This window comes from Varanus komodoensis, unplaced genomic scaffold (assembly GCF_004798865.1).
Source record: "Varanus komodoensis strain SLA01 unplaced genomic scaffold, ASM479886v1 scaffold7_3, whole genome shotgun sequence".
NCBI classification, from domain to species: domain Eukaryota; kingdom Metazoa; phylum Chordata; class Lepidosauria; order Squamata; family Varanidae; genus Varanus; species Varanus komodoensis.
This window is the reverse complement of record NW_025336480.1, coordinates 26,004,185-26,031,298: the sequence shown is the minus strand read 5'-3', so window position 1 is coordinate 26,031,298 and position 27,114 is coordinate 26,004,185. Positions and strand designations below refer to the sequence as shown.

Genomic DNA, 27,114 nt, shown 5'->3' with positions numbered 1-27,114 from the left:
AAAACATCAATTAAAATATAATACACTAAAAATATAAAATGAATTAACAATATAAAATAAAATTTTTGACAGCCACAAGCACGATACCCTAAATTTAAAAATCAGCTGGGGAACCGGATCCCAGTTCTTCCCATCTCACATGGAAAGGGTAGGTGGGAGAGATTTCAGGGTTACTCCAAGGTGAGTTTGGGGGAGTCTCTGCGATCCCTGATTTGTATTGCTCCTGCAGCCAGTTTGGTTCCGTAGCAAGATAGCTTGCTCTCCAGGGGCTTGCTGTACCCCTCAGATTTTGGGGCCACCCGTGGCTCTGTGGCCAAGGGCTGCTGGGAGCTCCAGGCCAAATCCTCTGGTAGCCACAAGTTGCCCCATGATCGTAGGCTCCCACTGTCCCTCTTCCTTCCGAGAACCTGTTTCATGAAGGCTGTGATCCTGGGTCTCCTCACCTGGGAAGAATCCCAGTTAAGCATAGTGAATAAGCATCCAAAGGATTGCTCTATGCATGTGCTAGGAGTCTAGGAGCTGTTGGATTACACCTCGCATCAGGCCTGACCCTCAGCTGAAGCCAGCAAGATCTGGATGGCCAGAAGTTCTACAGCCCCATTTGAGGTAGAGAGAAAAATACATGAGTTGAATCGAGTTTCTTTCATCCTGGGCAGTTGCTTTGAAGAGGAGTGTTTCTTTGAGAGGTGAAGGTTTGTACAGCAGAGAGCAAACAGCAGCTCCAGCTTTCAGAGATCCAGAGAACTTGTGGAAGGCAAGCAAATGATTCACTTTCTTGCTTAGAATGGCCGGCTCCATTAATTAGTTCAACACTAATTGGTGGGATCTTGGTTTAGTGCTTGCTTTTGTCTGCCATTTCTGCTGTGCAATTCTGACCTTTATGAGAAATATCGATCACTGTGGATCGATCTTGCTGTTAACAGCAAACAGCAGCAGGGTAAGTACTGCCAGCATGTCTGCTCTGCTGTTAGAACAAACAGTATCTATCAAACCGGGTGTTTCAAGAGACTGCTGCAGATTAGCCGAATTCATCTCGCTCCGAGCATTTCACTGACATGTGAGGAACCCGGTGAGCTTTCAGCAATGCCAAAGGGCCCTTTAGCTCCCACCCACTTGGCCCCATGTAAGCGCTACTTGTTGGCGTGTGTGCACTCACGATGACATCTCGCCATGCGATTCGTTGACCCTGGTAGCGGGAGGCAGGCGTGAGAATGATCAACTCGTGGGGCTGCTGCCAGGAGTACCTGGTGGGGAGAACCAGGCTGGCTCTTGGATGCTCACACACGGTATGCAAGCCAAGATGATGGTGCAGAGCCCCAACTGTATTTCCTTAGGAAAGCAGTAAGCCTACTCTGAGGAGGATTTGGCTGGGATACTGCAAGAATTCTGGCCACTGTCTAGCAGAAAGCAGCAATGGGTTGGATCCAGGCTTGTGTGGTGCTTACAGCAGACCTGTTAAAATCAGTGTACGTTGCAGATTTTGGTGGGTCTCCCCCGAGCGTCGCTACATCTATCTCCAAACACAGGTCTAGAAATATAGGGTCGCAACAACGTTCATCAATCCATTTGATAGACCAGAAACTAGTGAGGAAAGACCATGACAGCCGAGTGCTACAAGAAGTGCCCTTTCCCCCCACAGTCCTCAAAGTTGCTTTCAAACTGGGGCTGGCGTTCGATCTGGAAGTATGGTCTTCATCCCCCTGCCCCACCCTGCCCCCAGATTTGGCAGCTCATTGCTAAGGACCTGTTGTAAATCTGCTTTGGATGAATGGGGGGGGGGGACATCTAAAAATATTTTTGGCCAGAATGCCATTGGTCCCCTCTGCTTGCATCATTACGAACGTATAGCAAGGCAGAACTAGACACTCCAATGCAGATGATGCCTTGAGGATGGATTACTTGAGCTATTCATATACATGAATAACGGGATGAATTTCCTCGGCCTGGTTGCCGTCCTCATGTAGCTTCTTGCCCACCCCATGCCACTCGCTAGAGTAGGAGAGGAAACGTCTTTCAGTGTTTCAGAGGTAACTCGGCAGAAGCCCCCCACTTGCTCTGGGATTTGGGGAGGGAGGGCCACAAAATGGCCACAGAGGACCAAGACAAGCAGCGCTGGAATGGCTGCCTCAGCACCAGCGGGACGTTTCCCCCTCCGCCGCCTGAGGGCTTCATTAGCCCTTCACAACTAACCAAATCCTCATCTCCCTGTGGCACTGTGCCATCATCATCAGACTAGGTTTCCCCAGCCCGTTTAGAATTGCTTAGTGATTGAAAATTGGGGCTCGACCAAGAATAAGAGCGGCTGCCACAGAACAGACTGCAGTGTCTCCTCCCACCTCCTCCCCGAGAGAGGCTTCGACGTTTTAGAAGCATTTTCACACACCATGTGCAGTGGTGATAAATCAAAATTGATCTTAGTCATGATTCAACTGTTGCTGCAATTTACGTCTGCGGTTTTGCTGATCACAGCAAAACATCAGGCAATGCAGAGAAATCTCTAACCTGCATCCTTAATGTTTTCTTTGCACTTAGACCTTGAAGGCGGGCGGGCGGGCATGTCTGTGTGTGTGTCAAGTTGGCAGAGGCTGTGTGATAGTTCACCATCTGAACTTCGCACTGCCCCATCTAGCTGCTGCTGGCTCTCCTCTACTGGTGTGGACAAATGAGAAAGGAAGTGAGATGGTGAACATCTTTGTCCCGTGAATCTATTGGAGGTGTGACAGCCTCCAGCTGTGATGGAGTACAGCACCCGCCAGCATGGCCAATGGGAGGGGTTGCGGTCTCAAAGACGCGGTTGGGGAGGGGTGCGCTAGATTGGGCTTCCCCAGCCTTATGCCTTCTAGACACATTTGGACTGCAACATTCAGAATCCCCACTCAATGGCCCCACTGGATGGGAATTCTGGGAGTTGTGGTCCAAATGCCTCTGGCTGACCTAGATCACAGAGGGACATAATTTAGGACAACTGTTGTTTTGCTCAAAGATACCCAATGAACACTGAATTACCTCTGAAGGTACAGGTTCAGAAAGACAGCTGCAGGAGGACAAGCTCAGGCACTCCTGTAATGGCAGGGCAGGGCACCTTCCCAACATGATGATAAGCACTGTTTGGAGAAAAGGGCCATGTGCACGCCTGGGATAAACAAACCCTGACTGAATAATCCTGGCATGTGATCTCACAGAATGGCTTGGAGGCATGTGGCACAGCAACCTTGCTGAGGTTCAGCAGGTCTGGTCAGCACCTGGGCATCTTGTGACTGCCACTCTGGCTTCCATGAGGGAAGAAGTAAGAGGTTCAATCAAGCAGAAGGAAGCAGGGCCAAAGACCATGAGAAAGAAGTGCAGCCATTCCAACAGCTCGGATGAAAGCTTGCTGGGTAGGCTTCAGTGCTCCTACGGAACGAGGCCTTAACCCAGAAGCAGCCAATTCCAGTGCTTTGATCTACAACTCCCTCACAACTGGCCAATACGAGTTGCGCTCCTGATGCGTTGGCCTCCAAGCTGTCCACCCCAACTTAACCGTGACTGTTGCCAGAAACTGAACTTTGGTAACCAGAATATTCCAGCTTCCATGGTCGAAGCTCTAGCAGCTCTCATTCCAGACCAATAGGAAGACCACTATTACATTGCTTTTATGCCTCAGCATTTTGTCCTCTGGCAAGGGACCCAAGAATCCTCCTTACATGATCCTCCACCTCCCCATTTTTTTCCTCACAACCACCTCGTGAGGAAGGTCAGGCCGAGAGTCAACGGCTGGCCCAAAGCCCCCGAGGGAGCTTTGTGGGGAGCAAGGGCTGGGACCCCCGTGTCCCAAGTCCCAGGCCAATGCTGCACCCGCCACGCCGTGCTTGCTCTGTAATGCCAACTAGCTCTGCTCACTTGCATAGGTGGCTCAACGCTGGACCACGGGAGGAACTGAATGGAAAGAAAGCATCATGCGCTGGATGTGACGATTCACTGCTTACCCATTCTAGATGGTGGCTATAATTTCCAGAAATACCTTTGGGAGACGTTCGAGTTGGGTGCATCCCAATGAAGTCCAATCTTCACGCTGTTTTTATACAAAAAAATTTAATAAATATTTTTTCAAGATTTATTGCCAGGAATAACACATCAGAGATGCATTTTCAGGTTCATGTAACACTAATATTACCATACAAGATATCCTGATGTTCTTAGTGGTTGACCCACTGAGATTATCATTGTCTGAATCCAATTTCCAATGTTTTGATCTTCCAACTTCTGTAATAGCACTTTGATTTCCTCACTTTTTTAAGGCGGGCAGTGGAACCTAGAGCAAATCTACACAGTGATTGCGCCGGACATTCTACTGTTCAAGTATTCAGCAATTAGCTTATGGGAATACTTTCTACATACAGTAGATTACAAGGAAAAGAAATCAAATCTACCAAGTGGTTCAGTATTATCTATTCATGGTGGTGGTGGGGAAAATCAAGAGTTTACAAAATAAGATTTCGGTGCTTCCAACTTCACGCACTAATTCGATATTTTTAATTACATGCAAACCACTCACATCTCTCACATTTCATCTACAGAAGGTTATAGCGCTTTTGTGTTCCCTTACACTGCTCTGAAGCAGATGATCTGCCTGTCATCCTTTCCTTCCCCCCACCCCATCACTAAAGCAGCCAGAAAAAAAACCCTAGCCTACTTCTAAACTGCCTCAGCTGGTACTTAACAAATAGTCTTAAAGTGATCCTATGGGAGCTGTTTTCAAAGGAAAAGAAAAAGAGAGACCACACACTTGACATGGTACAAAAAGCCAGCGCTGAAGGTGAAAGCTTTTCCTATTGTTAAAAATTAAAAAACAAACAAACTGATTTTCAGAACACCTTAAATTTTGGCATGTAGGCAACATGTAACAAGGAAAAAAAAAGTAAAAAAAAAAGTAAAGAAGCCATCAGTTTACAATGCTATGGAAAACCTTCAGCTCTAAACACATACATATAAATAAAAAAGGAATGATATTTAAGGCTCTTGATTATTAAGTTAATAAATCAAATATACACAGTGATTAATAAAAAAGAATTATTTACATAACTATACAAACTTCTACTTTTGACACATTTTCCTCTCAATTCTTCATTTTTTTACCAGCAACTGCTGACAAGAAGTCCCCCATGCCCTCCCCCTCCCCTCCCCAAACAAACAAAAAATACAATAAAAAAAATAAATAATAAACTTTTCTGATAGTTGCTGTGGTTCTGAGCTGCAAAGGCACTTTCAAATACAGAACTAGTTGTACGTCACCATAAAACCAATATACAAAAGAACTCTAATTCAATAAATAAATAAAATGCATTTTTCTAAGACTATATATTGTGACATCTCGAGAGAGCAAGGAGAGGAAAGAAAAAATGGAGGGGGTTTCTTACTACAGGAAAAAGCTAAATAAAAGGCTACACGATACCTTTGGAAACCTTTCCGGGATGCATCAGCTGCGGTGGAACTGACACAGGGGCACTTTTGACTAGTTTTGCATAGATGTGAAATGCAGCACTCAGTAATCCAGCCAACCACAGCAACTATCCCTGCCAGTGTAAGCCAGCTTGTCAAAACTTAAATTAACACAGGGATTCTAAGCAAATAATAGCCTTAGACTCAAAATATTACACAACTGTTTTAAGAACTACAAGCTCCGAGTTGCCTTGAAGGGGTAGGCGAAGGCCCTGCCCAGCGGCCCCTGCGGCCTGCTATACTATGTATTCCATTCGGTTTAAACTTTGTGCGCTTTCCAAGTCCCGGTTGTCTTGTTTGTTTGTCCAGTTCGGGTGTTTTGAGGGGGTGCCGTTGGGTGGCTTTTCATCTCTGTCTACTAGCGTGTACGTTGCCTGTTTGGCAAAGCGGGTTTTCTGCTGGTGCTTGTCCATATCGTCTTCCTCCACCTCAGAGTTGTGTGTCCTTATTTTGGCAATTTTGGAGTTCTTGTTTTCATAGTCTTTGATTGGGACGGCATTGGCGCCGTGCTTCTCTATGGGGTTTTTGATCTGATTCAGCTGCTCTCGCACGTTGTTGGTGGTGTTGTCATCCGACACGGTGTGCGTGTGGCTGCTTTGCTTTCGGCGCTTGCGAAGGCACCAGTAGAAGGCAGTGACCAAGCAGCAGATCCAGGCCACCGTAAGAACCGAGCTCAGCAATGGAACCAAGAAATCTGAAAGGCAAGCCACAACTCTCATTAACCTCAGGGACAAGTGTTTGCTTGTTTTCAGGAAAGACACTCCATGCCAGCAAATCCTCTAACACGGCTATTTTTAAAAAGTGTCTACGAAGATGAAATAGGAATATAAATATCTGTTATAAAATAGGAAAGCTGATTGCCAGCTCCAGAAGACAAAGGATGCTTCCCTGTTCTCAGGGTTGACGTGGCGTGAAGTGGGGAATGTGGATGATCAATCCTGGTCCAAGGATAACTGGATCCACACCATTTGAGTCAAAGTTTTCCATTTAAGTTAGGGGTGGGCAACTCGTATCCCTCCAGCTGCTTTGGCTGTCAAAATTGAGACTGGCCAACTCCTCCCGCAGCTAAGGGCAGCCCCTCAGCCATTGGAACGTGCCTCATTGCGGAAGCCAAGAAGTGGAACGACACTTGGTGAATTCAGCTCTTGGCTGACCAGGTAGAATGCAGGGCATGCTCTTCCTAGCACTAATTCAGTAGAAATGTCAGCATTCAGAACAAGGAGGGCAGCTCAAAGGCCAAATCTATCCAGTTCAAGCAATTCATTAGTGCTCAGTGGAATATTCCTCTATCTGAAATCCTAGCATGCAGTAAAGAATTACCTGTTTTGCTTTTAATTGGCCGCCTCTGAACCCGGACTTCTGCAACTGCAGCAATCAGGGTATTGTTCCCATCACGCTTGCTAACAAGGTCAATAATCTTATCAGTTATTTCTTTTATTGGGTTATCTTCCTCCTGAATGTCTCCAGTAGACTATGAGAAGAATATGATATTATATTAGAAACAACATGGTTTAAAAATCATCTGATGTTAAGTCCTGCTAATTTAGTAGATCCATTCTAAGCAGGACTAACTCTAGATAGAACCCATATAAGCCAAAGATTGGAACAGGAGTAAAGTTTTCAGCAAAGTATGAAATGAAATAGAGCTTATGGTCCCAATCCCCAATACAGGAAGTCCTGGCTTTCACCACTGCTGGAAGGCTAACAAGTTAATGCCCTGTGCCAACATCAGGCCTGCTAGTAAGGCAGTGGAAACCAGCCTTACAATTTTCAACATCTTTTGACAGAGAAGAACATATCCTGCAATTTAAGGCAGCATCAGTGCCAATTATATCCTTGGATTATTTAGGACACCATTCTATGCATGTGCGAAAGGTCCTTCCTCCCAGCTGGTATGTTTTCTATCTGAATATGCAGAATATACTTATCAGGCCTTGTTTATTCAAATTAGTGCCAGTTAGCCACAGAGAGAGAGAGGTGATAGACTTACAATTGCAACATGAATTTCACTCTCTGCCAAGTGTGATGGTTCACAAGTGATGTAGATGGTATATTCAACAGAAACATTCTTCAGGATACTTAGGTTCCTCAGCTCACTGCAGATATGCTCAGTAGTAAGACCCTGGAGGAAAATACACGCAGGCGCGCACAACCATGAGAGCTTGCACAGGTTCAGTTTTGTGAAGAACGTGACTCATCTGTCCTTTTCTCATTACTAACTGTGCCCGGCTGCAAATACAGAAGACACTGTCTCTCCACTGCAGTAGGACGTGTGCTATGCAAGAACAGCCATCGTTACGCGGAGGCAAGTGTGCCGAGCGTAAACTCCTCTTGGCTTCCTAACAAGTTCAGCAGCTGCATGAGGCATGTGTCTGGCAACTGCGTCTGGGGCATGCGCGTCTTTAGAAGTACTTTAGAAGTGTAATGTGTGCCATGGCCCTGAGGTGGTTAGTTGAGTTTGACTTTGGGAAAGCCTCAGTCAAGACGCGTGGCCTTGCTCAAGCAAGATGGTGCTTAAGCAGCGGTGGGCACGTGACATCTCTTTCCCTATGCTGTACCCAGGTATGGTTCTGGCAAGGTGGTCTCATGTACGCCACCCGGTGAAACAAGGTTGTGGAACAGCCGTTCCCACTGTATCCCCCTTCCAAATAGCTTGGGCCAGAGCCCCCAAGGGTGGGGTTTAGCTGAGCACTGCTTGAGGCCCCCACACTGGGGAAACTGTTGTGGAGAAACAGGTGCTTTCCTGGTTTTCCAGACCACTGATGGGTGTCAAGGTCACGCTTTGAGATCACCAGTGAGGCTATCTGCATTTGTTGGTTTGAGCCACTTGCCTCCTCCCCCCAGAGTGCAGAACAGGCACACTTACTGGGCTCATCATCTCCTTGTTGAAGGTGAAAGTAATGTTAGCACAGTTGTCCTGGTAGAAGTCGGAATTGCACATGGTTTTCACTGGCTGTTGGTTTGAAGGCCAGCACTCGCCAATGTTGTCGCAGGGCTGAACAAAGCACTGGTTGTCCTTAATGGGATGACATGTGTGGCTTGCAGGACACTCATTCTGGCTTTTGGCATTGATCAGGCAAGGCTTTGGACCACACCAGACCTGGATGAGAGCAGACACTTCATTGGTAACTGGCCATGTGCATGGAAAACGAGCATGGGCCAGTTAGGCAAGATGTTCGAGGACGATACCTTAGAACAGGTGACTTTTCCATTCACGCACTGGCAGCTGTTGCACTCATCATCCCATTTTGACCCATCTGGAATAATGTGGCTGCTGGCAACACAAGGCTTGCCTGAAACTAAAAGTGAAAGAATTAAGGGGTTACCCAGCTCCCTGGCAGCTCCAAAATGGCCTGAACTGACACTGTATTTCAGGTAGTTAGCAAGGGCTGAAGGGAAACCTCCGAAACCTCCCCCAAGCCCCTTTAGCTCCCTGCTTTTTGAAGCATGGCCAGTGAAAGGAAGGACATATGGCAAATGTGGGTGAGATGCTGCTGACTTTTATCAGCACCTGTTCAACCCCAGTACTGACAGGGAGGCCTGGGAAAGGGTATGTTTCTAATGATGCCTTGAGCCCAAATTTAACAAAATCTACACAGTGACGAGTAACACTGATACTTCATTAATTTTGTCTAGGGTTTATTTCTTTAGAGCTTTTATATATTGTTCATTTACCAAAAGACCAGCATACAGCAAGGATAAGAACGGTATTAAAAATATGACAGAATACCTTCCTGGCATCTTGGACCACTGCGGCCAGCTGCGCAGATACAACGGTACCCATTGATTTCATCCACACATGTGGCTCCGAAAGCACAGGGTGAGGACTGACATTCATTGATATCTGCGGTACGGAAGGGGCGGAGGAAGAGACAATCAGGAGAGCCATGTAATTGGCCATTGCAGCATGGAGAGGTTTACTCTAAGCAGAGATCTCACGTGAAGAATCTTGCCGAGGAGATGGAGACTCCGCAGCCGCTTCAGAATCTCCAAAGCGCAAGGTCATTGCCCACCCATGAACCTGCATCAACCCTCTGCTGCGTCGGAGTAACTCTCAGCCAGTTGCAGAAGGGCTTTTTTACCTACAGTTTCGGCCATAGATATCAAAGACCTTCAGTAGGTTAAACATTTCCTTTGCCACTAAGCTATGGACCGGGCCGACCCTGCCTTCAACATGCATAACCTTTTAATACAGCATTTCAGCTTCAACTTTTATTATTGGCATGAATGCATCCTGCTTTCATCACTGCCTCTCAGTTTTTAAAGAAATGGAAGTGTCCTCTTACCTGTAATTTAATAATAATTACAGGGAAACATGTATACCACCTCAGGGTCTCCAGGCAAAAATGATTAGTAATTAGGAGACATTTTATTGTGTGCACTTTCCTATCACAAGAAAGCTCACCTCAAATGAAAGGGCACGAGACACTGTTTCAGAGCATGCTGGAATGATGCCTCCTTGAAAGCTGGAGGCTCTCATGCTTCAGCTCACTGAAATCGACAAGACCTTTTAAAGGTAAGACCCTCAACCATCCAATGAAGCAAAGCAGGGGAAGATTTAGGACAGATGAAAAAGGAAACACGTCTCACCCAACACATGGGAGTTTGCTAGCATGTGATGAGGTCTTGACCCATTTAAGACCACTTCAAAGGGGGACTGGGAAAATTCATGGGGTGAAAGACTATCCACTGCTACCAAAGATGATGGCTCTAGGCTTCCTCCCATATAGAGGCACTGTGCTTCTGAATACCAGTTGCCAGGGAGCACAAGCAGAAAGGGGCTGTTGCACTCGTGTCCTCCTTGAGACTGGGACTTCTGGCTGGCCACTGTCCCAGCAGAGTGCTGGGCTAGACAAGGCCCTGGTCTGAGCTAGCGGAGCTCTTGTGTCCTCGTGCTTATGGAACTGACTTGTCCTTTGAGGGACTTGAGCAGGACTAACTTAGTCTGCAACTGGGGCAGAGCAAGCCAAGGAAAATCGCTTTGCTTGACTCCAGTTCCGCTGTAGTCTCCAGCCAGGTGACCCAGAGGGGTCAAGCTGCAAGCTGTGATTTAGCAAGGTTGCACGGACTTCGCCACTCTTGTCCAAAAGTCACATGAGGAGGAAGGAGGAGCTGAGGCCCCACAAGCACGTACTTATCCTGCAGTCTGGGCCTGCAAAGCCTGGGGCACATTCGCAGCGGTACCAGTTGTCTCCATCCACACAAGTTCCACTGTTATAGCTGCAAGAGGAAGGAGGGAAAGAGAGAGGGCAAGAATGTTAAGCAGAGAATGTCTTTTCAAGCATCTGTTTCCAAAGCCTGCATGGTTTCATCCAAAAGCTACAGTACAAGGATTACTGTAAAGCAGGGCTAGGCCACTTGTCGGCCAAAACATCTGGAGGGCCCCCACTTGCATCAGTCTCAGCCAGTGAGGAGCAGCTCGGAGAGTTGTAGGCCACACCATCGGGAAATTGCCCACCCGTGCTCTAAAGCAACGCTATCCATTTCCTATTTTGCAAGGAGGCAAGATGTTACGGTCATCCCTTAGAAACTGCAGTATTTTAATTAAATGTAATAACTGCTTCCAGATGCTGCCTAGTTAAATGATATGGAAAGATGCTTGCTTGGCCAGTCCATCTACTTGTTGGTGGACACAGGGGAAGAAAAGTAAACTCAAAGTGATAAATAGGAAGGAAGTTCAAGAAGCACGGCAATAAGACACACTCAGGTACAATCAAAAGATTTGGGGTGGGAGGCAAGGGGAAGAAAGTCAAGGGTTTTCTTTTTGAAGGGTCCTTTTTGGTTCACATATGTACACCCCACCCAGAGATTTCTACCACTCAAGGAAAATAACACATTGAGAGCCCAACTCGCTCCCAGGTCCTGATGCTTACCAAGGGTGTGGATTGCAATCATTGGTATCTGCAGAAAGATCAAAGAAAGACATAATTAGGAGCAACCCCTGGGCAGTCAAGGCAGTTTCACAATGGATGCACTGGCTCAGAGGGCTGCTCCTGGCTGGAGGTCTTCCAGCCCCCCATGGAGAGCCCTCTGGCTCTAAATATCCAGCACTGAGCAGGGAACCAGCCATCTCAAGTGGCTCAACACAATCTTGGTAAAATTGAGGACACTGAATTTCTGCTGTGATCTACAAGTCCCTTTCCAAACAGGTCTGAGATGGTCCTCCTGCCTGCCCCACACAGGGGGCCATGCTGGTAGGTATCTGGCTGATTTGCAGTAGAATGATTAGATCTTGGACCCTAAATTATTTAGTCAGGGCAACATCCCTCAATTATCTGGCTGAAAGGAAGGCAGCTTGGTGTAAACCTGTTTTGCATGGATGGAGGGAAAGCGCAGTTCTGCTACTCAGAACAAATTCTTGAGCTCAGAGTTTTTTTGGTTTAAGTCTTTCTGCACCAGGCTTTGGCTGGCAGTCAGATGGTAGTAAAACAAACAAACAAACAAACAAACAAACAAACGGACCTTGCAGGCCTGAAGTCTGCACAGCCCCCCCAGTCTCTCTTCCTCGCTATCTTGCTCACCTCACCCCGAAGAGGCAGATTCTCATAAGGAATCCTCATCTTGGGGAAGTGAGCAGACTAAAACCCAGGTGGTGGCTGCTAAGAGCAGAGGAGGGCCAGCCCGAGATCAGAGCATGAGGATGGCAGCGGTGCAGACAAGATGACATCTACCTCCACTTATCTCCTTTGCAACTTTCTCCTACCCACGCCAGCGCCCTGTTCTGCAGTGTCATGAAAGCCACCTGGCTCAGGTGATACTAAAGGCCCACATCAAACAGCTTCCTCCTTCTGGTTTCAATCTCAAATCCTCGAGGGGAACCAGATGAACCAGTGTGCTCATCAACCGTCCCTTTGGGAAAGTCTGGGTGCAAAAGGAAAAGCACTTACTCTGAGTACAGGTAGGTCCTTCCCAGCCTTCTTTGCAGACACACGTGAAGGATTCTCCGCTCACTACGCACGTCCCTCCATTGTGACAGGGGTTGGGGAGGCAGCTGCTGTTTCTTGCTGCAAGAGCAGTGAACAGAAGTGTTGGAGGCCGAGTCCTGCGGAGAGGCCTGGCGAGTGGCCCTCTCTCACACAGACATGCTTACCGATGTTGCAGGTGGCTCCTTCCCAGCCTGCTGGACACATGCACTTGAAGGCGTCTCCCTCGTCGTAGCACGTCCCTCCGTTATTGCAGGTGGCCTCGTCACACTGACTGTCGCCTGCACAAGTGAGAACCGGGCGGGTCAGAACCAGCAGGGGAGAAGGGCGAGCTGCCTTCTGCTCGGCCAGGAAAGGGCTCGGGATGGCCATGCTTGCCCCAGGCATTCCTGCCCACTGCAAGATCGTCCACAGAGGCCCTCCTGTGAGTTCCTCTCCCCCAGGAGGTGAAGGGGGATGTTGTGAGGGGGAGGGCCTTTTCCGCGGTGGCTCCCCAACTGTGCTCTGCCGTCAGAGATTCACCAGGCGCACACCTCGCTGAGCTTCAGGCACCTGATGGAAACTGTTCTCTTCTAGAGCACCTATGGCACCACTTAGACTATGCATATGAATGTGCAATATTTTTAATATATTAAATTTTAGCGCTATTTTTACTTGACTATGCATATGTGATTTTCTCCTATTTATTATGCTATTGTAATTGTATTGTTTTATTTATGCTACTTATGGGTACTTTTATTGCAAAGACTGCCCAGAGAGTATGATGCTAACGGGCGGCTTCCAAAAAATCTAATAGAATAAAACAAAATAAACAGTTTTGCCCATTTCTGAGGGGCTGTCACATGCATCTCACAACTGGACCACCTCTATGAGCACTGACCCTTGTCAGCTGGAATTCAGTTTGGTACTGCAAGCCCGAATACGGCACTAGAGTACATGGCCTGCAGTGCTGTGGCTTAAACCTGGGATGAGGAACACTTTGTGGTGAATTAGGTTTGCAGTATCTCCGCATTTCCATAGCAGGTGCAGCCAAAGGCAAAACTGGTATGGCCAAGCATGTGCAAAAATTACAGTACATTTACATATTCAAATCCACTGAGAGCCAGTGTGGTGTCGTGGTTAAGAGCGTGGGACTGGGACTCAGACGATCTGGGTTCTAGTCCCCTCTCAGCCATGGAGCCACCTGGGTGACTTTGGGCCAGTCACAGACTCTCAGCCCAACCTACCCCACAGGGTTGTTGCTGTGGGGATAAAATGGAGGAGGAGAATGATGTAGCTGCCTTGAGCCCTTTGTAGGAAAAAGGCAGGATATAAATTGGAAAAAAAAATCTATTTGTTCCATGCCTCTCTACAGCCATAGCGTAGCTTACTCTCAGTAGAGGACCATTAGGAGAGACATTTCAACCTTTTCAAATGGGGGAACAAGCAGCATCAACTCCAAGAAACTACCGAATGATTCAAGATTGAGGGAAAAGGCATGGACCAGGGAGTATGGTCATCCAAAGGTCCACAGGGGCCTTTATTCAGACCCCAGGATGATGGGATTTGGCTTCCACGCCAAAGATTCCCAACCCCATCTGCCTCTCTGTTAATGCAGAACACAACTGCTTTGTCAAATTAGGTGCCCTTTTCAAGAAGTCTGTGTCTCCCAGTGAAGGAAAGTGATTAACAGGGAAAGACTTCTGGACATTTGCTTACAAAGCAGCTTGCCCTGAGCACCAGATCTGCAGAACACTGAGAGCAGGAGGGAAGCAATGGCACTTTTTCTGGAAAATGGCCAATCTGAGCTGGTCAGATTCATTTACCAAACCAGGCACCACTCTTCCAAAATACTCACGTGAGTGGCAGGTTTTTCCTTTCCAACCATTTTTACATTCACAGAAGAAATCATTGACCAAATCTCGGCATGTCCCTCCATTGTGACAAGGATTTTTACTGCAGTCATTGATGTCTGGAAGTAACAGGAGAAAACATGAGCTCCCCCACACAAAAAACGGCCTTTGCAGTTGCTGTAAATATTTAACGGGTCCACTTTATCCACATGTGTGTTCTACCCCTCTTCCTGATCTCTAGTCCCAGGCCTGCATTGCACACCTGAGGAGCTTAATGGATTGCTGATATTTTATTCTGCCCTGTGCCCTGCCAGCCACGTTCAGCTTTCCTGCCAACACACACCACTTCAATTCCCTTGGAACACATATACCAGTTAAGCTGAAAGCAGAGGAGGCCTTTGTATATAATGATACTCTTTCCAGGCCACAGGTTTTAAAAGCCTCCTTCCATTGCTTTATTGAGGCACTGCAGAGAAAAACTTCTGAGGCAGGTATTTCAGAGAAGGCAGTCTCTGCATTGGAAACACCACCTTAAACGGAAATCAAATGGAGGTAATGCCAGGAAGCCCCCAAGTCAGAGGTTGAACCCTTCTATATGACAGCTTGTATGATGTAGTGGTCAAAATGCTGGACTGGGACTCAGGTGATCTGGGTTGTAGGCCCCATTCAGCCACAAAGCACAGTGGGCCAGTCACAGACTCTTAGCCCAACCCACCTCACAGGGTTGTTGTTGTGAGGAAAAAATGGAAAGGACTATGTAAGATGCTGTGGGTTCCTCACAAGAGGAAAAAAGAAGGCATATGAAAGCAATGCAATTATAATGCTAATATAACATCCTTTTAACATACATATTGCTAGACGTGAATTTTCTAGGATTTCAGATGTGCATGCAACTGATGCAGGAGAGTGCTGCTTAACAACAAGAGTACTTCTGGTCCTAAGTTCCTCATCCATTTCTGAATTCAAATCACTGGGAATCAAAGTCGAGGCATATGGTCACCTAACACATTTTCCCAGTAAATTCAGTTACTATGGGGCTAAAATGCAGTTAGTGACTCTGGCACAAGGATAGGCAGCCCAGATGAAAGAGGGAGAAATGGCTGAATAGCTCCATTAACATGGCAAGACAAAAGTTCTCACAAAACCAGGGGGTACAGAACACGGCTGCCTCCCTACGCACACAAGAGCAGACTAACAACTCACAATGTTTCCTTACACTTGTATACAGCAAGTCTTCCTGCTCATGGGAGGCCTGTTTTATGCCCCATGCTTTAAAAAAAAAAACAGAATAAATAAAATTTGAATGAATTCAAATCTCCAGGGCCCAGTAAACTGCATCCTCCAGTAATAAAGAAACTGGCACAATAACTCTCAGAATCACTATTATTTTTGAAAAATGGATGGATGGGTGAAATGCCAGCTGACTAGAGAAGGGTTAATATTGTTCCTGTCTTCAAAAAGGGGGGAAAGAGGGTCCTGTTATCAGTCAGTCTGATAACAATCCCTGGGAAAACCCTGCAACAATTAATACAGTGGTCCATCTGCCCGCCCTTGAAAACAATGCAGTGATTACTAGAAGCCAACATGGATTTGTCAAGAACAAATATTGCTGGAGTAATCTGATCTCATTTCTTGATTGGGTAACCATCCTTGTGGACCGTGGGAATGCTGTGGACATAATCTATCTTGACTTCAGCAATACTTTTAAGAAAGCGCTCTATGATATCCTGATTAGCAAACTAGCTAAAAGAAGGCTGGACAGAGCAACTATCTAGTGGATCCACAGATAAGGACTCAAAGAGTGCTTAGCAATGGCACTTTCTCAAACAGGGGAGAGGTAACAAGCAGATTCCCACCAAGTTTAGTTTTCAGTCCAGTGCTCATCAACATTTTTATTAATGAATTGGCTGAGAAGCTGTAATGAATGCTGATCAGTTCTGCATATGACACAAAACCGAGTAGAATGCCTAATATCCCACAAGGCAGAAATCAACATTCAAAGCCATCTTGGTAAGTTGGACCTGTCAAATGGCTTGGACCTATCGATATGGCTGAAATCAGTGGAATGGAATTTAATGGGGACAAATACCAAGTTCTGTACCTAGCGAGAAGAAATCAACTGCATTGTTACAAGATGGGGATAGTTGGCGCCACAACTTTACAAACAAGACAGATCTCAGAAGTGTTGTGCATCACAAACTGAGTATGAGCCAACAATGCGATATGACTGGAAACAAGGCAAATGCTGTTTTGGGCAAATGTCATTTCCAAATTAAATGAAGTACTAGATCCCCTCTACTCAGCAATGGTAAGACCTCATCTTAACTCTACTGGTCCAGCCCTGGTCCAAAAACTAGGCAGAGCTTAATTAGAACATGCCTTTTCCTTAAGAAAGATACTGATGATACCTTAAGGAGATCTGCTTCTCTAAAAGACTATGCATCAGGACCAAGCCAATGAAAAGTAAGGAAAGCCTCGAACAGCAGCAAACCACCCCTTCCACTTCTTCATTGGCAGCTTCATGACAAGTGCCCTTCAGCTGGAGAAAGATTTGCTTACTGGCTTCACAGAAGGTCCCCTCCCATCCATCACTGCAAATGCATTTGTAGGAGTTGATGCCATCAATGCACGTGCCGCCATTTTTACATGGGTTGCTCTCACAATCATTAATATCTGCAAGAAAAATAAAAATAAAACATCGTTAATGAAAAGCACTGAAAAACTAAATGGGGAAGGATGGGGAACTCACCTAAGTTTCCCTCACCAAGTTATTGCTACCTGTATTTGCAAAAGAAGGACAATGGTGTATGAACATCCATCTATCCAGTCCATTTGATTACTGGCTAACCCCAAGATATTTTGACTAGAAATGCCAAGGATCAAATCAGATTCATCCTGCATGCAAAACCTATCCCTTAAAGAGTTTAAGTAGGAAGACTAGGCTAATAAAAGACAACTTATTATTAATCGCTTAGTATGTTAAACCCGTCATCAATCTGTGACATACTACCCAAAGCTTCAGTGCACACAGCATTAAGTCACAATTTCAGTTTATAAAATTATAAAAGGTTACACATTCAAGGGCTCAGGCTCGGGCCACTTCCAGTGAATTTTCCAAGGCCAACAAAACTCCGGGCTCAATTACTCTAAGAGTTCAGGGCAAAATCCACAAGGTTCTTCGTGCAGTACAGTTAAACCCCCTTTTCCCAGGGACAAATTATTCCCAAGGTACTTCTGCAGGCTGCTGTAAACTCAGGGTTCAATCAAAAGGGAAAGGAATGCCATCTTCAAACCTTACTTTCATGACAGTAGGTGCCAGTGAAGCCTTTGTTACATTCGCAAGTAAACTTGCCACCCGCTTGGCTTTTGCACTTGCCATGTGGGCCACAGACGTTGGAAGAGATGTAGCGGACTCCTTCTGGAGTGCTGTTGGAAGCCACTGCAACAGTGCAGCTGTCAATGACTGCCGAAGAAAGAAGGCAAATGCACAGAATCAGCCCTCGTGGTCCTTTCGAAGAGGCCCTCCACACGCCATTCAAGCTGCCTACAAGCCTTTCCCAAAGTGGTGGCCTCCGGATGTTTGAGATGGTTCGATCTTATTTGTTCCAGCCAAAGCAGTGTTCACATTTGCTTGAACTGATAGGAATTATAGCACCAAGCATATGGAGGACACCAGACTAGGGTCAATGGCTTCAAAATAAGCCTTTGCAGCATCTTCTGGACAAAACTGACCTGTGCCAAGACATAACTACAGTCACATTGTGGATAGAAAGCTCCACACTGGACCACATCTTGAAGGCTTAGACAGCAGCCTTCCCCAATCTGGAGCCCTCTGGATACTTGGGACTACAACTTCCACAGTCTCTGATGGCTGGCCAAGCTGGCTGGGGCTGCTGGGTCACCACCCAAAGCATCTGGCAGGCATTAGATGTGGCTTAGAGGGTCTTTGCTGTCTTTCAATGGCAGCATCTCTGCAGGGTTTCAAGCAAGGGTTCTTTTACACCCTGGAGGCACCAGGGATGGACTCCAGGTCATTCTGCACGCAGAGCACAGGTGCAGGGCTAAGACTGGCAGCAAAACCAATTCAGCAAGCTGCCCCATGTCACACATACAGACCTTCACAAGGAGTCGAGCGGCAGTGATCCTTGAGGTGCGAACAGTTCTTCCCTTCATAATCTTCAGGACAGTTGCTACAGAAGTAATCGCTCTCATAATTGAAGCACTGGGCCCCGTTCTGGCATGGATTGGGTTCACAATAATCTATGTCCAACTGTGAGCGGTGATGGAGACGAAAGAGGAAGACAGAACAGAGAGGCTGCCTAAGACAAAGGCTTTATTATTACTCTTCCCACTGCCACAGGCAGGAAACACTGTGGAATCTGACCTTTTTATCAGCTGCCTCAATTACTTGTGTACAACATACACAATGCGGCAGTTGCCAACCCCACTTCAACAAAGGTTATCAAGCAGCATGCAGAGGGGCTGAAATGCAGAGTTCTGTCAACATCAAGCATGCAGGCCTTTCACTAGCCATGCCTCCCTTGCCTCCGTTTCCTCACCTTGTGAGGAAAAAGGACAAAGGAAAAAAAGGTGTCACGGCTTGCTGAATGCTGGCATTCAGCAAACAGGGCCAGAGACCGGGCTAGCTAGGTGCCCTTATCAGGAGCTTGCATTTCGCCTGCCCTCACCTGACAGACATTTCCTGAGAAGCCAGCAGGGCAGAGACATTGGAATCCATTGATTTCATCTTGGCAATGACCCCCATTCAAGCAAGGGTTGCTCGCACATTCATTGATGTCTCCCTCGCAGTGTTCCCCTGCGTAGCCAGGTGGGCAGTCACACTGGTAACTATTAACCAAGTCCTGAAAGAGGAGTTGAGAAATCCGTTCACAGCAGCTTCTTAAAAGCACCTTGCCTACACAAAGCTTTTCATGCACAGTGTGTGGTGTGGTGTGGTGCAGTGCAGTGCAGCTTTTTCAACGCAACTCGACTGTGTTGGGCGACAGCTCCCAGAATCCCCCAGCCAGGGCTGGCTGGGAGATTCTGAGGGTTTCATCCAACACATCTGGAAGTTGCCCAGTTAGAGAAGGTGGGTGTCGTGGAGGAAGGCGGGCTGAGTTGCCTATCTCTACTCTGCTGCATTATTTTCTTAAGAACCTGGGACTGAAGCCACATTCCATGTAACAAAAAAGGACTCACCTTGCAAGTCCCTCCATTCTGACATTGTCCAATACAGTCATCAATATCTGGAAATTGAAAAAAAGGATCCCACAGTTAGCAAGCCTATGGAAGACTTGAACTCCAAGAGGAGGCATTCAAGTGGCTCTGTAACTCTCCCTAGATAAACCCTTTGTCAGGTTTCCTGCATGCTTTCCTCCAGATAAGGTTATTGTAATGGGTGGGAACCTTCAGCAATTCTTCCAGTGGAGTTAGGTTGAAACTTCACATCATTGTTTGAGTCACCTTATCTTAATATAGCCATGTTGTGGACTAATGGGTTTGATAAAATTGCTTCTTATTCATGCCAGGGTGACTACTCCCTTTCTAAAAACATTGGCTGCCCCCCCTCCTTCCCTTGGGGGCTCCTACCAAAGGCTGTTGATTGTAGCACAGGAATGACATTTTGCCTCAAGAAACCCAAGCAGTCAGAGTTGCATGAAGCTTACACCACACTGCAGTTGCTAACCTTAAAGCACGACCCTATGCAAGTTAAGACAAAAAAGCCCTCAAACTCCCAGCATGACATAATAAAGCAGTGCCATGATAAATCTGCTACACTTAAGGTGCAATTGGATTCGTGTTTAAGCAGAAAGAAGGCCTAGAACTTTTTGTCCTTCTAAACTTTCTTAATGCCACAAAATTCCTTGTTGCATTTGCTTCAATAGACTGCCTCCTAGTCAACACATGCACACTGTATACTGAGGGGATCCAGGATCCTTCTGGGTTGGTGGCACATTGGGAATTTTCAGTGTCTTGTGGATTTGCTCACAACATGCCCCCTATGGGGAAGGGAGCTTGCCCAGTCATGAAGTGGCTGCATTACCCAGACGGCAACGTGGGGGCCTAGAAGAAAAGTAGTTCAAAAGAGCTTCAACACAAGGCAGAGGAGGGTCAGAGCTCTGACTCACAAAGCTTCTTCACTGAACCCCAGTAAAGGCAGGGCTGGAAGGCAGGCAGAACTCTGCTTTGTAGCATGCATGCCATCCGCCTGATTACAAACAAAGCAAAATGTTAAAAAAATCTGAAGAGATACAATAAAATCAGGAGGAATGGGGCATCTGTCAGGCACCGAGGGAGGGGTCGAGTGGCTCACTGGCATTCACTGGCACCATGTTGAAGACCTCCAGTGTGTATTAGTGTTCACACACACACATACTTACCAATATCACAATTCTGGCCAGTCCAGCCAGGAATGCAGTCGCAATAGTAGCCGCCAATTAGGTTCCTGCAGGAATTGGCGTTGTGACAAGGTTTACCCTCACATTCATCTGCATCTGAAAAGAGACATTGAATTGCCCATGTTAAGCAGGCAGTTACAGCAAGAGGGGTGCGCACACCCTCCTCTTGTTTTCACAGCAATCACTGAAAGTTCATTAAAGACCCATGGATTTTTACCCCTTACAGGACTGGATTAACAAGCATTGAAGAAGAAGAAAGGCCACGTTACTACTTGCTGAAAGACTTTCCAATTTCTCCTTGTTTGTGGCATTCTGGCAGCTCTGAATCACTGGCCTCAATAAAGAGCAACTTTTTAAAAAGTGGAGGGGGGGAGCGGAAGAGAAGAGGACCAACACAATGGAGAGTGTCAAAGCAGTGGAGCATCTGAAATCACCGGGATTACATTAAGAACAGGAAAGCTGCACCAAGAACGTGGAAGGCTCATTCTTCATGAGATCATCCATAGCTCGGAATGTCGCTGTGAATTCCCTAGTCCAAAGGACTTAATGTGGCCAGAGAGATGGAAGCAGTTTCCCACGAGGCTGGACATGGGAGAGGCAGCAAAAGTACAGTGGGGCTTAAGAAGAAAGTGCAGCGTGACACTCTGAGGTGCTCATCACAGCTGATTCTAGGAAGTAAAGGGAGTTGCTTCCAAGGTAAAGGGGCCTTTCCCCATATTGCCAAGAGCAATAATAATAAGGGGTGGGGCGGGAAGCAATAATTACTCGAGTCCTGCATTCATGAATGAGTTTGCTGGAAGCCTCCTCCTCTGTCGGTCCTCACGGCAGAGAAGGATGCTTCTAGAGCAGCAGACTTCTCTAGCGAACTCCTCTCTTCCCAGAGCAGCCGCCTCTCACAAGACATCCTGACTGCACGGAGGGGCTGTTCTGACATGCGCTCAGCCACTGCCTCACTGCCTCCCCCAGAGCCCAGTGTCCAGTACGCCGCAGGAGCAGGCATGGAGAGGCTCTCTGCCTGCCTGCTTTCCAGGGGGCAGCCAGCAGGTAGCACCAGCAAAGCCGGTTAGAAGCTTGTGAACAGTCCCGCAGACGCCACTGAGACAGTTCTGCCGATATCGTATCGCCGAAATTCAAACCCCGTTGTAGGAAGCATTCCCATGATTTTGATGGACAAGGAGAAAAGGTCCTCCAGCTTCTCTGCCTTACATGCTCAACTTCTCACCTTTGTTCTCCACTAAACACAGTCACCTGCAGAACATTTAATGCCCTGGCTCCCTATTTTCCAACCGGGTGCCCTCCAACCGTGTCGAGCTACAACTCCCATTATCCCTAGCTAATGCTCAGGAATACTGGGATATCTTGAAATCACCAGGCCGCTGGAGCAGTTCTGAATGCCTTTTTCTACATGGATAACATTAGGCTGGGGAAAACAGTATGGGGTTAAAGTGCCCATATTAAAGCAATTTCTTCAAGGAGAAGGGTGATCCAACAACTCTGAGAACTCCTCGCACTGGGCTGACAGCAGCTGCCCATTTGATCTGAATGCAAATGATTCTCAACAAAGCAGAGTCTCCACTGGCAGACTGGCTCAACTGGGGATTTTCTGTTCCACTAACAGGAGCAGCCTCTACTTACCTATCTGACATGTTTTGCCGATCCACTGAGGTGGGCAAATGCATTTAAAGCCATCAACTAGATCCTGGCAAGTTCCTCCGTGACCACAGGGGTTTGGAGAACAGTCATCAATATCTACCAAGAGAGATTGCATGTTCATATGGACAAGTGAACATCTATGGCAGCCGTATTCGCAGGCTGCACACTTCTTTGTCAAGAACTGTGCTACGTACAGAAGACGAGATCCTGATTCTGGCCTCCAGCTTTCCTCCCTCCTCAGGCTCTGCCGGCCTTGGTGATCCCAACCACATTGAAGGGAGGCACGATTTTGATTTGAACGACTTCCAAGAAAGCATCACTCACACCGAAAGGACTTCTGCAACTCAGTAGCCCATAGAGAAAATGCTGGCTGGGCAATTTCACCTTTTGCCCATCCTGATGACAGCTGGGTAGCTAGTCTAGCAAGGATGACACTGAGAAATATCCACGCATGAACATTCACAAAGAAGTATTCATATTCTGCTTACTGCACAATGGCTGAGGGCCTCCTGCATGGCCTTGGTTATGAATGGGCCCAAACAAACTCATTTATGGTTGGGCCCAGTTCAGGACTGAGTCCAAGTGAAAGGCCTGCCACCAGACCAGGCTGTGTCACTGGCATTGCTCCAAAATCTACCAAAGGCTGTTGAGAGCACATGTGATAGAACACAACAGCCCTACAACTGCCACAAAGGCATACTGTTCCGGCTTTGGGAACGATACTGGTTGCAGCGGGGAAGCCCACAAGGAGCACCCATTCTGAACCAGACCCAAACTTTAGCAGAGCTAGATCCAGATTCAGAACATGCTTGGAAATCCAATTGTAGGGCCTCTAATCTCTGTACAGGTAGCTCCAAGAAGAACAGTAGTCAGCACAAGGAACTCCAAATGGCTCTCATCCATTCTGCATTTAATATTTTGGCCTGGCAACATATGAAGGATACAACTGGCATCAAATAAGATGAACAAATGCCAGATAATGGACTGAATCCTACTGAGCACTACTGAGCGCAGCCTCCGGAAATGAATGGGTCTTTATTCAAGACTAACTGAAGGGTCAATCATTTCAAGTAGGATACAACACAATGTTGAGCTCCAGGATCACAACCCACATTTCTCAGCTTCCGTATCTTACCTTGTTGCTCCTAAAGGGTTATTGGGTGCCATCCTATGCATGGCTGTCTGGGGCACTCCGGGAAATGTGGGGATTTTCTTGTCTAGACATGCATAGGCTCTCACCCTCAGTGATCTAACTCAAGAATGAACTGCAAGGGCAAGCTACACAAACCTGAGGAGTGCTGTCTGTTTTAAAGACAATCACACAAAACTACAAATTATAGCAGCAAGACATGCAGCATATTGGGACTATCAAGTACCTGAAAGTCCAGTGCACAAAGCAGATAGTGCAGAAAGCACAGAAAGCTGCAGTGTATTTCTGGAAGACCCGCACCCCAAAGTAACAGTGCACGGTGCCTAACATGAACTACTGGAACATTTGCATGGCGCTCAAGAACCATGCTGTTTGGCGTAGCAAGGCTTAAACTTCAGTATTAGATCGGAAATGCTAGTTAACTTACTAAGTGTGCATGTCGGCGCTGCCCAGCCCGGAGCACAGATACACTCAAATCCTGTAGAGGTTTCAAGGCAGCTTCCTCCATTGTGGCAGGGATCCGAAAGGCAGGCATGCTCCGCTGCAGAAAGAGCACAGCCCTCGTCAGCTTGGCCAAGGTGGGGACACGAGCAGCCGCCCCACTGCGTGGTCATACCACAGGTCTTGCTCAGTCCCGACTCCAGGCTCTGACTGGGTGGCCGATGCACTCTAGGCCTGTCTAATCAGGCAGTTGCTTGCGTCTCATAGGAGGCAGCTCAGGAGGACTAACCCTCCTGACCAGCAGGTCTTTCGCTCCCTTTTCCACCTGCTGAAGGCACTGTGACCTCCTCTCACTGTGTCCTGTTCCCCGCACAGGTCAACGTCAAGAGGGAAAGCATCACTGGGAGCAGGAGATGCCTACCATCACTCAGATGCTTCTGCAATCAAGCCAAATTCTCCCACTACATATGGGAGGGAGGGTCCAAGGGCAGAAACCGCTGAAGATGCTGTCTTATAGTCAGATGTTCATCTGACTTAAGCCCCATTCACTATGGTTTTCTACTCAAAGTACAATGAACAAGGCTCACTGTTTCCCCCATCAACACACACACATATACACCTCGAGGTGTAGACTCCAAGATGGTCTTCTTTTCCCCAAAATACATGGGCCGGAGGCAACAGCAAGCCATTGGTGCTGCCTGCTTCCTCTAGGGAATCCTGCAAATCCCATGTGCCCATCTCCCAGGTTAGGCCTGGCAAACCTGAGGCGCACAGTCAAGGGACAAGAGCATTTGCACTCGGCAGTAAACCAGCATCTGGGTAAGGCCTTACCGATTTCGCAGTTCTGTCCTGAGTAACCCTCTGGGCAGGAACACTGATACTTGTCGGGCCCGGTGTTGCTGCATGTACCTCCATTCAAACAAGGGGGGTGCGTCCCGCAGTAGTTGAGATCTGTAAGAGGGCAAGGCATGTCCGAGAATGAGCAGGAGGCTGCGCCGCAGGCGTTCTGTCCTTCCACCCGCAGGCTGACACCCAGGACACAGAAGCGTGGCTGCTGGCTCGGCCGCCGAAGCACAGCCCTGGCGCGTTGCCTCGCCACCTCTGAAGCCTCACGCAGCCGGGTGGGCTCCCTGGGGGGTTTGGCATACCTTTATTGCAGAACTGGCCGCCCCAGTTGGTTTCGCAGAGGCACTGCCATGGCTCGTTGCAAGTGCCATGGACACAGCCAGGGTGTGGAATGCATTTGTCACAGTACTGCCCCTGCCATCCGTACTGACACCTTCCGAGAAAGCAAAGGGCTTGGAATCATTTTCTCAAGCTAAAATCAATCAATCAATCAACAACCAAGCAGACCTGCGGAGGGGGGGTTGCTTAGGCATCCCCGTGTTTTGTCCCGTGTTGTGTTTTGTAAAGGGGATCGTTTCAAGGGAGGACGGGGTGGTTTATTGTAAACAAACAGTTCTTTAAAACAATGGAGGCTGCCTCCTCTAAAGGCGGCCTTCTCACAAAAGCATAACTGGGCTGGGAGGCCCCAGTGGGGTGCCCATGAAGATAGCATTATGCTATTCTCAAGCTCATACAAATGGAGGAGAGAAAGTGGGTGGGTGCACACCATAGATCAATCTCTGGCCATTGACAAATGGATTCTTAAAGGCATGGGGGAGAGCGAAGGAGTCAGGAGGAGAAACAATTCTCCAGGAATTCTCATGAATGGAAGGGGCTGGGGGGAAGACAAGCCAAGGAGCAGGGCACAGCCAGCTAAGCAGAGTTTCCTTTGCATAGTATCACAACACCCTGGGAAACTATTTTCTGGTCAACAGGACCACATGATAGGCTCCAGGAAAAGGAAGCATCTTCTTGCAAGGCAGATATTCATCTGTGGCTGCAGTCACAGGACAATAAAAGATGCTGAAGTTTCGATTTTGATAGCATGCAGAGACATGTATTGGGTATTTGTAACTGGGTATTTGCTTAATGTTCTATTTAATCTGGCATGTTCTTTTCCAGCAAAGCAAATTCAGACACAATATGATTTTATACAAAACGCTTATGCATGGTTTGGAGTATCACTGTAGCTGAAGAAACCAGTTTGATGTAATAACACAGCAAGGGACAGTAATCCATTATCAAAATTGACCTTAGACACAAGAAAGCACAAGAAAAACACATGGCGTGAAGAGAAATCACTGGTTTCAATACTTTTCATGTTCAGCCATTTTGTTTTTAAAATATCCTATCTGGGAAAATAAAACCCAAGCAAAGGTGAAAAGCATGAAATTGTGGGTTAACTGAAAGTGCATGTCATTACAGAGACCTGGGAAGAAGCAATCAGCAGCAATTACTCACTAAGCTGGCCCTAACTTATCAAAATAAACCTTTTCCAGCCAAGGCCTTCCATTTTCAAAGAGCCCAGAAAATCCTTGTCATGGGAAAAAATGATACAGATCTTTCCAAGGATTCACAGCAAGGAAGGAGTAAGTTTAACTTTCCTCGAAAAGCAAAGCAAAGCAAAGCAAAGCAAAGCAAAGCAAAGCAAAGCAAAGCAAAAGCAAAGCAAAGCAAAGCAAAGCAAAGCAAAAGCAAAGCTTAGATGACAAGCTATTCCCCTCATTATTTTTCTTAGGGCAGTTTTGAGAGAAGAGACCTGTTCAAAGCCTCTGGATGGCTTGATGCATTTTATAAACAGAAATGTAGCAAGGATTCCAAGCCCAAGTGGTGCAGTCTTCCCTGCCAGCCCCACATCAGCAAAAACAGAGCTCGTCAATAAAGAGGATGCAAAGGGGATAAAATCAGGGATTCCATTCCTGGTCCTGCAAACTCCCACTGAACTCTGCATGCATTCAGTTGATTCCAAACAAAAGCTTACTCAACAGACAAATGGAATCTTTACAGCACAAACTGTTCAGATAGAGAGGAGGAAAACACCTTCCCAAAGGGAAAAAGTAGAAACAAACCTTCCTTGAAAGCCTGATTTTTACTTTTCAATGCTTGGCACAGCCCATCTTGATAGATCAGTTCCAAAGCAAGCCATGGCCAGCTCCAGAAAAGTTAAGTTGTGCTAATTTTAGCAGAAGAATTTATTGATTCTTTCCAAATTAACAACATACACCATAATATTCTCACATGAAACAGCCTGGCTTGCAGACAGACACATGGATCCATTTCATTTTATCAGAGCAGACTCTTTTGCTCCAAGATGCTTCCAAGAGAAAGAAAGAAAGAAAGAAAGAAAGAAAGAA

General features: G+C 47.0%; 1 protein-coding gene across 2 annotated transcripts in view; it reads right to left on the bottom strand.

Moving 5' to 3' along the window:
- Positions 1 to 4,060: 4,060 nt before the first annotated feature.
- Positions 4,061 to 27,114, bottom strand: part of JAG1 (jagged canonical Notch ligand 1) — a 53,752-nt gene continuing 30,698 nt past the window's right edge. For both annotated transcript variants that reach the window (XM_044454527.1, XM_044454528.1), the window contains exons 6-26: positions 25,024 to 25,154; positions 24,707 to 24,826; positions 23,862 to 23,975; positions 22,267 to 22,380; positions 20,614 to 20,727; positions 19,433 to 19,479; positions 18,922 to 19,095; positions 18,350 to 18,503; positions 17,532 to 17,696; positions 16,793 to 16,906; positions 14,239 to 14,352; positions 12,569 to 12,682; positions 12,366 to 12,482; positions 11,352 to 11,379; positions 10,613 to 10,698; positions 9,209 to 9,322; positions 8,668 to 8,777; positions 8,345 to 8,578; positions 7,469 to 7,600; positions 6,799 to 6,949; positions 4,061 to 6,172 (exon numbers count right to left, since the gene is read on the bottom strand). In XM_044454527.1, coding sequence (XP_044310462.1) covers positions 5,715 to 6,172; positions 6,799 to 6,949; positions 7,469 to 7,600; positions 8,345 to 8,578; positions 8,668 to 8,777; positions 9,209 to 9,322; positions 10,613 to 10,698; positions 11,352 to 11,379; positions 12,366 to 12,482; positions 12,569 to 12,682; positions 14,239 to 14,352; positions 16,793 to 16,906; positions 17,532 to 17,696; positions 18,350 to 18,503; positions 18,922 to 19,095; positions 19,433 to 19,479; positions 20,614 to 20,727; positions 22,267 to 22,380; positions 23,862 to 23,975; positions 24,707 to 24,826; positions 25,024 to 25,154 — 2,905 coding nt within the window. In that variant the 3' untranslated portion in view covers positions 4,061 to 5,714. The remainder of the gene's footprint in view (positions 6,173 to 6,798; positions 6,950 to 7,468; positions 7,601 to 8,344; positions 8,579 to 8,667; positions 8,778 to 9,208; positions 9,323 to 10,612; positions 10,699 to 11,351; positions 11,380 to 12,365; positions 12,483 to 12,568; positions 12,683 to 14,238; positions 14,353 to 16,792; positions 16,907 to 17,531; positions 17,697 to 18,349; positions 18,504 to 18,921; positions 19,096 to 19,432; positions 19,480 to 20,613; positions 20,728 to 22,266; positions 22,381 to 23,861; positions 23,976 to 24,706; positions 24,827 to 25,023; positions 25,155 to 27,114) is intronic.